Here is a 12,870-nt window from a genome sequence, read left to right on the forward strand (position 1 = left end):
CTATTAAGCGATTTTATTTGTTCTCTGAAAGGAACATTAATTGGGATTTCCCACGTGGCTCAGTGGTTAAATAATCCACCTACCAACGTAAGAGATGAAGGAGACACATATTTTATCCCTGGTTGGGAAGATCCCCTGGAGTAGGAAACCACTCCAGTATCCTTGCCTGGGAAACCCCATGGACAGAAGAGACTGGTGGGCCACAGTCCATGGGATCACAAAGAGTCAGACACAGCTGAGCACACACCACGCAGGGTGTTCTTAATTAGATGTTATATTTTGAATCTTTCTTTTAATCATAAATAGGTGCCAAAAAACCTTGGTGATTTTAGACTTTAAATTCATTTCCCTGTCTGTATAAATAAATCATTGTTTCAAAGAAATGTCAATAGAGTTTTTTTTTTTTTTCCTTTTGCAGAATTAAAAAAGTGAATCACAAGAAAAGCTTTAGGCTATATCATAAAGGTTACATTTTTGGGAGTTAGTTTTACAAAACAAAACAGAAAAACCCCAAACCCACAGTTGAGAAGTTGAGTTGAGTGCTAATAATCTGCAGAGGAAATTCCTGTAAAGGAAGTCGGCTTACTCACTCTTTCAACTAAACCTGACCGCAAACCTTATCTAGTCAAGGAGGTTGGCCTGGAGAGAATCTTAGACGCTTCATCTTTCGGTCATTTCCTTCTACTGACAGAAGCAGTTAATTTGATTTTTCTCTTTATGATCATGAATTTGACAATGTCAATGGTCATTTTCCTTTAGTAAAAGATTTTCCTTTTTTTTTTCTCTCCAGTTTTAGCTTATTATTTCTAAACATGTGTGAGTTAAATGTATCTCTCTGGGCAGGATGACATACTGTATTCCTCTTTCAAAATGGATATGCTCACATTTCTTCATCAGATAGAAAAGCCGGCAGTCACTGAAATAAAGCCTTGAAGTTCCTTCCTCTTTTTCAGTGTCTTAAGGACAGGAAGTACAGGTAAGACATGAGCACATTTTTTTTTCACTAGATTTCCTAACCAGCAAATTTAAGTTGAGAAAAGAACTTGAAACATTTTCAGAATGGATTGCTAATGCAGTTCCTTTTCATTAACTATTTTATACTATTAGGTGTGGTATTGAACTAGTTATATCTCCATTTATATGGAGGCCTTACATTATTAAAAACCTTGTGATTACCAAATAAGCCTTTCTATAATGCTTCGAGTATATTGTGGGAAAGCTGGAGAGTAGAGGGATTTAAGATGCTTGCTGAATTTCAACGTTTGTCTTGACTTGACCGCCGTAAGATCGCTAAGAGTGTGAGCTACACTCTTTAAAAAAAAAAAAAATTTGTTTGGCTGCACCAGGTTCTAGTTGTGGCACATGAATGAGATCTTTAGTTGCAGCATGTGGGATCTAGTTCCCTAGCCAAGGATTGAACCCCAGGCCACCTGCTTTGGGAGCTCAGAGTCTTAGCCACTGGATCAAGCTATACTCTTGATCTTCTGTAGTTCCTAGACAATGGTAGATAAAGCTACCATGGATTATGTGAGAACCATAATAATATTAGTTGAATTAAATGGTTGCTATTTCACCAGATCAGATGTCTACACATACGTGTGTTCTCTGTGTACAGTCACCGATGATCCCATGGGAAATTGTCTTTGATGGTGGGATTCCCCTACTTGAGTCTCAGATTCTTTGTTGATACCTGCCTACTCCACCTGCCTTTCCTCTTCTTATTCTCACATCAAAAGTCTGGATCAGCAAAAATAATAATTCATCATCAACCAAAGATATTGAAAGCGTAGTCTTGACCAACTGATTGGGCGGGGGGCTTGGGGATCTTCAACCTCTGACAAAGGAAATATGGAAAGCAGGTATGGAAGCTGGTTTGGAGAAGAGACCCGTCAGATACTTGAAGTCACCCTGTGATTCTCATTTCCTTTTAAAAACTTTATTTATTTGGCTGTGCTGGGTCTTAGTTGCAGCTCGCAGGATTCCTAGTTGTGGCATACAAATTCTTAGTTGAGGTATGTGGGATCTGTTCCCTGATCAGGGATGGAACCCAGGCCCTCTGCATTGGGAGCACAGAGTCTTAGCCACTGGACCACCAGGGAAGCCCCCTCTCATCTCCTCCTCCGAGGTGATGACATACGGTGATAGGAAAATTAGTCTCTGAGACCCTCTTCATATGGACAGAAATTCCTCTTCTAATATTTCTAAGATGTGTAATTATCATTAATAGTGGTGACCACTCTTTCAGCAATGTGAGCCTTGGTTGTCCATCGGTAAAACCAGAAAGACAACATCTGCCTTCCCAAGTGTGAGCATAAAGTATGTAAAAGGGCAGGACCCCGTTAGATTCAGAGCTTCCTGGCTATTGTTTTACTCCCATGAAAGACTTGCAGCCTGGTTTCTTTAAGTTGCTCAGTACATGATAAATGTTTGGTAAATGCACCTTGGGTAATTCCTTATGATTCTTGGAAGTGTTTTGGTGATGGTGGAATGGAAGGCATCTCATAGATACTAAAAGATCTCGAAGAGGTAGATGTTGACAAACAATACCCATTGAGTTATCCCACACGGATGGGGTTTCCAGAACGGACTAGCTCCCACGTTCAGTTGATAGCAGTGCTGGCAATAACTGCCGTAACCTGGCACGGACCTACCTCCCAAAGCTCTGTTCTTGTCCTTGAGCAGGACTGCCCAGGGGTGCTCCCTGGGTCACAGTGACTTCCCTGACACTTGTTTTTTTTTTTTCATTTATTTATTTATTTCTGGTTGCACTGGGTCTTCATTGTTTCACGCAGGCCTTTCTGTAGTTGCGATGAGCAGCGGCTCCTCTTCATCGCGGTGTGCAGGTTTCTCATCGTGGTGTCTTCTCTTGTTACCAGGACAGGTTCTAGGCTCATGGGCTCAGTGATTGTAGCACACAAGCTTAGTTGCTCCACAGCATGTAGGATCTTCCTGGACCAGGGATAGAACCCCTGTCCCCTGCATTGACAGGTGGATTCCTGTCCACTTCACCACCAGGGAAGTCCCCTGACACTTCTTTATAATATAGAGCCCAAAGTTCTTCTCTTTGAGAATCTGATTTAATATGGTTTGGAGAGCTCAGACAGGTGAATTTGTAATAAGTGTTCTGGGTGATTCTTGTAATGGAGGTCATCTGAGAAATGCAATCCCAGAGACAAAGGCCTTGCCTAGAGACAGTCCCAGGCAGCCTGAGGTCCTAACCCAGCAAGTGAACTTGTCATGGACAGAACATCTGTCCACTCAATATTTGGATGGGAATTTCTGAGGGCCGGAGACTTATAGGTGTCGTGGTAGCCGATTTTCTATGATTGGTCATTGGTCATTCAATCATGGAACTGTGGAATGTTAGAGGTGAGATAATCTTAGAAATCATAGAGTCTCATGATTTCCCCAGTCAGGGAACTTTAAAAAAAAAAAGCAGATTTCAGAGCCAAATCCCCAGAAGTTTGAGCCCCCAAGCTCTAAGGTGGAAAAACAACTATTACAGTCCAAATAATTTATTTTGCTAATTAAAAATCCTGAATTGCAGAGGGAGGCTAAGTGTCTTAGCTAGAGTCACACAGCAAGTTAATTGTCGATATTGATTTGTTTTGACTCCTCTTGAATTCTTCTGCATTTATTTGGACAATAGAATTGATTATGATTTATGCACGAAGATTTGTCCTAGGCTTTGGAGATAAGATTTCTGAAACAGGATCTCTGCCTTTAAGGAGCTCCAAACCTAGTGGGAGAACACGGTATATAAAATGACCACACTGTGGTGTGGATTAATTCTGAATGAGGACTCACTGAGCTCTGTGTGAGCCACACACTTGGAGACTGTGCATCCCGCGAGACAGGCTCAGTTCCTGCCGGCATGGAGCTTTGATTCTAGTTAGGGGAAAAGTCTCTAAAACAAGACAATAATGAGTGCTAAGACAAAGTAATCCAACACATGAGTTAATAAGAGAAATGGCTGCTGGCTGGTGCAGTGGGGAATAAGGAGGGAGGTAGACCACTTGATCGTGCCGCAAGTGGTCAATGGAGGTCTCTCTGGGGATGAAGCACAAGATAAGTCAGGAGGGAGCCATATCAGGTCATAGAGGGTTTGGCATCTGATGCTTTGGAATGGAGTCTTTATCTCATAGGTGGAGGGCTGGTGAGGTTATCAGCACAGAAATGACATTCTCAGGTTTGTTTTCTAGGCAGGTGCTTGTAGACCTTGTTTCCAGGCAGTGACTGGAGCTGGAGATATTGTCCCTTCAGGGGCTTTGTAGGCAAAGGAAAGGCAAGCAGAGGTGGGAAGCAGACCTCATCTTGAAAGGCAGTTACTTACCCTGCCCTGTTCCTTGCTTACAATCTTGGTAAGAAGATAAGAGCGCCGCCCACACAGCCCCCGCCCCCTGCCATTGTCACCACTGGGAATAACTGATGCAGTGACTCTGGTCCCCATCCCTGGCACCCTAGGTCTTTCCACCATCCTGTGAAGCCCTTTCTTCACTGAGCGTGCCCTCCTCGCAGCAGATCAGCCGCCAGGTGGAAACATCCTGACTTTGGGTCCACCCTGGGCAAACGGATCTGGAGGGAACTCCCAGTGTATATGACTCTGTTTGCCTCCATCCAGGATAATGTCTCTGTGGTTTTCTGGGTCTGTCTCTTCCTGCCTCCTCAGAGAAGTCGGTACATGCTGTCTCTCCTCACTCTCACTTGCACTGAGCCTGCTACCCCTCCAGCTCCTTCTCCTCCAAGGTGGAATGAAGCCAGCACCGGCAGAAACATTTCCTTGTCCTGTCTTCTGTGCGCAGGGGAGCCTGGGGAGGGCGTGGCTTGTCCCCACTCTCCACGCTCCTCTCCAACTCCCTCATCCCCATCACCCTAAACACTCCACGCTTGCCATGGCCAAGCCTAACAGAAGCTGCCCAGTCTTGCTTGCACCCAAATTTTCTGTAGCTTTGACTGTCAATATTGAGTCTTTCCTCCAAACTTCCTCTGCGCTTCATGTCAGGGTGGTCTCCGTGTTCTATCTCCCTCACATGGGTAGCCCCTTCCACCATATGAGGACAGTGAGAAGGTGTCACTTATGAACCAAGAAAAGAGGCCTCACAGAAGGTAACCCTGCTGGTGCCTTGATTTTGGACTTTCCAGACCCCAGAATTTTGAGAAAGATGTTTCTCTTGGGTATAATTCACCCAGTCTTTGGTTTTCTGTTATGGCAATCTGAATGGCAAGAATGCACAGAAGACCTGTACCAAATAGGTCTTAATGACCAGGATAACCACGATGGTGTGATCACTCACCTAGAACCAGACATCCTGAAGTGTGAAGTCAAGGGGTCCTTAGGAATGATCACTACAAACAAAGCTAGCGGAATGATGGAATTTCAGCTGAGTTATTTCAAATCCTAAAAGATGATGCTGTTAAAGTGCTGCACTTAACATGCCAGCAAATTTGGAAAACTCAGCAGTGGCCACAGGACTGGAAAAGGTCAGTTTCCATTCCAATCCCAAAGAAAGGCAATGTCTTCAAAGAATGTTCAAACTGCTGCACAAACCATGGGGTCACAAAGAGTTGGACACGACTGAGCGACTAAACGATAACAACAACCTGGATGGACCCAGGTACGCACCCAGCAACCTCATCCCTCCTCTCTTTCAAATGGTTTGAAAGTTCCAACAGCCACTCTATCAAAAAGATGGACAAAACCACCATGAACACAGTCCAGGGTCTGACATTCTACCTGGGGGTGACCTTCTTTCCTTTCAGACTTCAGAGAATCCTTAGAAATGCCACCCAGCAACAGAGCTCCCTGTCTTACTTGGGGCACAGTAAGTCAAGCATCCTCTATTCTCTAACATCTGTTACAAGCCAGCAAATGACAGACATTCTCATTTATACACGTGAGCTACAGGACTAGCTTCCCTAACGAGGATCTGACATTTTCACACAACTTGGATCATCTTTTCAGGAAAACTTTCTCCTAACTCTTTCTAAACTGCTCATGAAAATATACATGATTAGAAGTGAAGTGAAAGTCGTTCAGTCTTGTCTGACTCTGCAACTCCATGGACTGTAGCCTGCCAGGCTCCTCTGTCCATGGGATTCTCCAGGCAAGAATACTGGAATGGGTTGCCATTCCCTTCTCCAGGGGATCTTCCCGACCCAGAAGATACCTGGGTGTCCTGCATTGCAGGCAGATTCTTTTCTGTCTGAGCCACCAGGGAAGCCCAAAAATATACATACTTGGTCAGAAACTTAAGGAAAAAAAAAAAGTATTCCAGGAAGAAATAACATCAAAAGAACACACTGTACGGAGGGTAAATTCAAGCAGGACCCTGAGTCGGAGATGCCCTTCCTCCTTCAGTTGAGTAAGAAGTGAGGTATGCAGGGACTTCCACACACCACTGAAAATACCACTTAAGTGTGGGCATATGAGGGCTTTTGGGTAGGACCTGCCCTTTCAAAGCTTCCTGTGTGACTTGCGTTTTGATTGCTGGTTCCAATTTCTTCATTTCCCATTTCTTGATTTACAGAAATGAAGAGGATCCTCAGGGTGGAGCTCTGAGGGGAAATGTCCTCTACTCTGACCACAGAACCAATGTCCTGCAGTGATGACAGGGACCCAGGGAGAATGATGCTTTATTTGGGCTGGATATTTCTTTGGCTTATCGCAGGAGGGAGCATCAGAGGACTGAATATTCCAGGTAGGGGTTTTTCACTTTTCCTGCTGACCCTGTGAGTCTTATGTTCCAAGGTGAAAGTGACAGATATTCTGTGATACATGAGGAAATGATATAATTATCCAGAGCACTTCCTTTCTGCTGTTAAAATGGGGGTAGGAGACATGATTGGGCTGAACAGATTTGAGTTGATTCCAAGCATTGATGGAGAGCCCAGTTACCCTTGCTGAGTATTCAGTGGATGCAACTGAAGAGGATTTACAGGTGGGTTGGCCATCTCTAACAGGAAACTTCCATTACTATTAGTGATGCTGAAGACCAATGGAAGGGAATTAGATCTGAACTTCTTTCCCTCACAAAATGGAAAATAATAAGAAGAAAGACACCCATGGGAGCTTAATTCTTTGTGAAACCAAATACTCTTTGGAAATATAAGTTAGAGTGTCTTCTTTTTTTAAAATTACAACTTTCAATATTTATTTAATAGAAAATAGGCAATTTTCAGTCACTGTTGGAAGATAAAGAGTTACTTTTATTTTTCATTGGAATGTAATTGCTTTATAATATTGTGTGAGTTTCTGCTGTGCAACACCATGACTCAGCCGTATGTATACACGTATCCCCTCCCTCTTGGACCTCCCTCCTCCCTCCCACCCCACCCCTCGAGGTCATCACAGAGCCCTGAGCCGAGCTCCCTGGGCTGTACAACTGTTTCCCACTAGATATCTGCTTTATTCTTGATAGTGTTTATGCACCAGCGCTATAGAGTTTCATCTTCTAATGTGTTTCTGTGTTGTTTTGCTTATTGTGGTTTTCAGGTTGCTTCACTGAAAAGCTGCTTAGAACATACTCTGCAAGGTGTGGGGAGGAGTTTGTCTTGTTTTGTGATTTGCCAGAGCCACAGAAATCCCATTTCTACCACGGAAGTCAGCTCTCACCCACCCGAGGTTCTGAACACCTGCCTTGTAGTGGTAATAAGAACCTCTCTGATGTCCAGTGGTACCTGCAGCCTCAGAATGGAGACCCAGCAGTAGAAATCACTCAGAATGCTCCTCACGTCATCCAGGAGAAGAGCACCCTTCATTTTCTGACCACAGGGATAAACCATGCCGGGTTATACATGTGTAGACCTAGGATGAGGTAATGTCTCAAATGCATTTCTCTCTGCAAACATCTCCAAGTCCTTTACTATCTGAGCATAGCATCTGTGTTCATGTTGTTGGTGGTGTTGTTTGGTTGCTAAGTCGGTCCGACTCTTTGTAGCCCCATGGACTGCAGCATGCCAGGCTTCCCTGTCCTTCACCATCTCCCAAAGTTTCCTCAAAAGCATGTCCATTGAGTTAATGATGCCATCCAACCATCTCATTCTCTGTCGTCCCCTTCTCCTCCTGCCCTCAATCTTTCCCAGCATCAAGGTCTTTTCCAATGAGTCAGCTCTTTGCATCAGGTGGTCATAGTATTGAAACTTCATTTTCAGCATCAGTCCTCCCAATGAATATTCAGGGTTGATTTCCCTTAGGACTGACTGGATTGATCTGTGTTCACGGGACCTTATTAACTTCCCTAGGAGCCCCCAAGAGAATGCCTGCTGTGTCTGGATGATCTTAGAAGTTAAGCCGCAAACAAATATGTCCTGTGAGAGTTCTGTCTCACATGAGCAACACCTTCTTCTTGGTAGCATGAGCTCCATTTACTGCCCAGGTCTCAGCCACCAAAGTGATGCACAAAGTCCAGAGGTGACCTGGTACCAGGTAAGAATGAGTTCTCTGAATCTGATGCCAGAGTTTGTCTTTATGGTAATAGCTCTTTAAGTACACTATAGAAGCATGGGTTTGAATCTGAGGTCTAGAGCAGGAGTCCCCAACCTCCAGAATCTAACGCCTGATGGTCTGAGGAGGAGCTGATGTAACAATGATAGAGATAACGTGCACAATAATTGTAATGTGCTTGAGTCATCTCAAAACCACCCCCTCCCCCCACCCGGGTCCATGGAGAAACTGTCTTCCATGCAACCTGTCTCTGGTGCTGAAAATGTTGTGGAACCACTGCTCCAGAACTTCCCAAAGCATGGCCTCATGCCTACGGAGAAGACCTGACTTCCTAAAGCAGTCTATCCCCTAGTAGCCACAGAGTCTGATGTTCCAGTCATTAGAATCACCCTCCTGATCCGTGCCAGAAAAATTTCTAAAATTCAAGTACATGACATGGGAGGTTAAGACATAAACTTATGGCCACTCACTCATGCAGAAAACCTGATTTGTTCAACTTTACTGCCTTTGGAAAGCAAAGGGTATGGTTAAGGTGAAAGGTACACCCAACAAGTGTGTCTTAAAGGGTTTCTAAAAGAAGCAGGAGGCGATAATACTTTCTGAACAGGGCACATCTGGGAAGACCACACAGCCAACACAGGGACTCCCAGGTGACAGGTGTCTCGCACAGGTGAGTTGTGTGTGGGGGGTTCTAGGGAAAGACAAGTTCCCAAATGGTTCTGAGTTAGGAACGACATGTGAGTAAACCTCATGACAAAAACAAGTTTTATGGTTTTACTAAGTCCTGTCAGATACACAGACGCTGCCTGAGCATCTCTTCTAAAGTCATTTGATGTCAGTTGACCCCTGGGTGGCAGAATCTGGGAAGAGAATTTAAATTGCCTCCTACACTTGTAATGCTTGTTTGAAGTTCAATACTTTGCTTTAAGAAATCATGCAAAACTTTAAATTTGACTTCCAAATATATCTGTTTATTAATGTAAAATTATCATTTTAAATTGCCACTGATCAAATAATTTTTATGATTTGTTTAACCCTTCCCCCCCCCCTTTTTTTTTTTACTGTACTAGGGCTTAGTTGCCTATGGGATCTAGTTCCCTGACCAGCGATCAAACCTGGGCCCCCTGCATTGGGAGCACAGAGTTTTAGCCATTGAACCACCAGGAAAGTCTCTATCTATTGACTTTTTGTATTCCTAGACTCAGCATCAGATGCTCCTGGAGGTAAAATTATTGTGGGGTGAGATGTTATTTCCTCACTTGATTCTCTTGAGATTCAATGACAACTGGTGTTATGGTCATTGCAGAAGTAAGTGAACAGGAAGGGTGAGTGTGTGCTTAAGGTCTCAATTTTATATTTTAAAGTGACGCTGAAAATATACTGCCCCACTGAAATCCTAATTTAAGAAACACCTTACTACAATGAGGAATCATTTCACACTGGTCAGAATGGCCTTCATCAAAAAGTCTACAAATAAAAACTGCTAAAGAGAATGTGGAGGAAAGGAAACCCTCCGACACTGTGGATGGGACTGTGAAATTGGTGCAGCACTATGGAGAAGTGTGTGGAGGATCCTCAGAAAGGAAAAACAGAGTCGCCATGCACTCTAACGACTGCACTCCTGAGCACGTATGCAGACAGAACTCTAATTTGGAAAGACACGTGCACCCCACTGTTCATTGAACCACTATTTACTATAGCCCAGATATGGAAGGAACCTAAGTGTCCATCCAGTGAACGGATAAAGAAGATGTGGTCTACACACACACATACACACAATACAATATTACTCAGCCATAAAAAACAACGAAACATTGCCATTTGCAGGAACATGGATGGACCCAGAGACTGGTATACTAAGCGAAGTAAGTCAGATAGAGAAAGACAAATATCATATGATATCATTTATATGTGGAATCTAAAATAAGACAAAAACGAACTTATTGATGAAAAGGAAATAGACTCACAGACATAGAAAACAAACTTATGACTACCAAAGTAGAAAGGAGGGGGAGGGATAAGTTAGGAGTTTGGGATTAGCAGATACAAATGACTGTACATAAAATAAATAAACAACAAGCTTCTACTATATAGCACAGGGTCCTACAGTCAATATCCTGTGGAAAACTGTAATGGAAAAGAATATGAAAAAGAGTATGTATATGTATATACATATACATGTATATATGTAATGTTTTCATTCCAATCCCAAACAAAGGGAATGCCAAAGAACCCTGAAATTACCACACGATTGCACTCATCTCACACACTAGCAAAGTAATGCTCAAAATTCTCCAAGCCAGGCTTCAACAATACATGAATCGTGAACTTCCAGATGTTCAAGCTGGTTTTAGAAAAGGCAGAGGAACTAGAGATCAAATTGCCAACATCCGTTGGATCATTGAAAAAGCAAGAGAGTTCCAGAAAAACATCTATTTCTGCTTTATTGACTATCAAAGCCTTCGACTGTGTGGATCACAATAAACTGCGGAAAATTCTGAAAGAGATGGGAATATCAGACCACCTGACCTGCCTCTTGAGAAACCTGTATGCAGGTCAGGAAGCAACAGTTAGAACTGGACATGGAACAACAGACTGGTTCAATTAGGAAAAGGAGTACGTCAAGGCTGTATATTGTCACCCTGCTTATTTAACTTATATATCATGAGAAACGCTGGGCTGGATGAAGGATAAGCTGGAATCAAGATTGCTGGGAGAAATATCAGTAACCTCAGATATGCAGATGATGCCACACTCATGGCAGAAAGCAAAGAAGAACTAAAGAGCCTCTTGATGAAAGTGAAAGAAGAGAATGAAAAAGTTGGCTTAAAGCTCACATTCAGAAAACTAAGATCATGGCATCTGGTCCCATCATTTCAGGGCAAATAGATGGGGAAACAATGGAAACAGTGAGAGATTTTATTTTGGGGGGCTCCAAACTCACTGCAGATAGTGACTGCAGCCATGAAATTAAAAGACACTTACTCCTTGGAAGGAAAGTTATGACCAACCTAGATAGCATATTAAAAAGCAGAGACATTACTTTGCCAACAAAAGTCCATCTAGTCAAGGCTGTGGTTTTTCCAGTACTCATGTATGGATGTAAGAGTTGGATTCTAAAGGAAGCTGAGTGCCAAAGAATTGATGCTGTTGAACTGTGGTGTTGGAGAAGACCCTTGAGAGTCCCTTGGACTGCAAGGAGATCCAACCAGTCCATCCTAAAGGTGATCAGTCTTGGGTGTTCATTGGAAGGACTGATGCTGAAGCTGAAACTCCAATACTTTGGCCACCTGACGCAAAGAACTGACTCATTTGAAAAGACCCTGATGCTGGGAAAGATTGAAGGTGGGAGGAGAAGGGAATGACAGAGGATGAGATGGTCAGATGGCATCACTGACTCTATGGACTTGAGTCTGAGTAAACTCTGGGAGTTGGTGATGGACAGGGAGGCCCGGCGTGCTGCAGTCTATGGGGTCACAAAGAGTCAGAGACAACTGAGCGACTGAACTGAACTGATACATATAGTGTGTGTGTGTGAAACTGTTTTCTGTACACAAGAAACTAACACAATATTATAGTGAACATCCTTCAATTTAAAAAAAACACATTAATTTCATAACCTCTAAATTGTATTAAGAAAAGTCAGTGGTTCTGTTCATTATTTTCAGTTCTCTCTTAAGAACAAAGCTTCCCACGGTTCAAATGAATCTGTAATCTGGGGTGATCAACATCTTACTATGTCAAGGTGGCTGTTCCAAGTCCCAGAACGTAAGCCTGTCCCAGGTTATTTAAGTTGAAAATGCATTTGAAGTTTTAATGTTCATGTCCCTGAAATGAAAGCTATTGTTGCTTTCTGGTAAGCACAATCTATAGGGTAGTTGACAGCTTTCTGTATAAACCACTCTTATGAACTAAACCCTAACACTGTGTGACATGTACAAAAGGAAGTTTTATTTCTTCTCTGGTTTGGTTGCAAAGGTCACGACGTGTCTAATGGTGAGGAACCATCTGTCTTAAAAGCAGGCAAACAATGACTGTTGTTAAAATTGTATCTTTTTAAAAAGTTTTTATTTTATATTGAAGTGTGTTAGTTTCAGGTGGACAGCAAAGGGACTCAGTTGTACATATACATGCATCCATTCTGATTAAGATTTGGAGAGGTCATCATTTAGGTTATGTTTCATGAATTGCATGAAATGCATGCATTGCATGTGTGTGTGTGCACCTGTGCTTACACACACATGCACACACACACATACAGTATCATGGAAAGTCACAAACCTCTTGGAAGTGGCATTTCACTAAAAGTGATGACATTAGACCAATGGGGCTTCCCAGGGGCTAGTGGTAAAGAAACAGCCTGCCAGTGCAAGAGACATCAGAGATGTAGGTTAATAATTTAATAATAAATAAATAAATCATGAGAA

General features: G+C 42.9%; 1 protein-coding gene across 2 annotated transcripts in view; it reads left to right on the top strand.

Moving 5' to 3' along the window:
• The first annotated feature begins 676 nt into the window (after positions 1-676).
• LOC122441443 (interleukin 18 receptor accessory protein) overlaps positions 677-12,870 on the top strand; it is a 32,409-nt gene continuing 20,215 nt past the window's right edge. The window contains exons 1-4 of one of the 2 annotated variants that reach the window (XM_043468043.1): positions 677-976; positions 6,528-6,698; positions 7,493-7,814; positions 8,242-8,425. In XM_043468043.1, coding sequence (XP_043323978.1) covers positions 6,566-6,698; positions 7,493-7,814; positions 8,242-8,425 — 639 coding nt within the window. In that variant the 5' untranslated portion in view covers positions 677-976; positions 6,528-6,565. The remainder of the gene's footprint in view (positions 977-6,527; positions 6,699-7,492; positions 7,815-8,241; positions 8,426-12,870) is intronic. The other variant, XM_043468044.1, reaches the window with a different exon arrangement.

Source organism: Cervus canadensis, chromosome 5 (assembly GCF_019320065.1).
Source record: "Cervus canadensis isolate Bull #8, Minnesota chromosome 5, ASM1932006v1, whole genome shotgun sequence".
In the NCBI taxonomy this organism is placed as follows: Eukaryota; Metazoa; Chordata; class Mammalia; order Artiodactyla; family Cervidae; genus Cervus; species Cervus canadensis.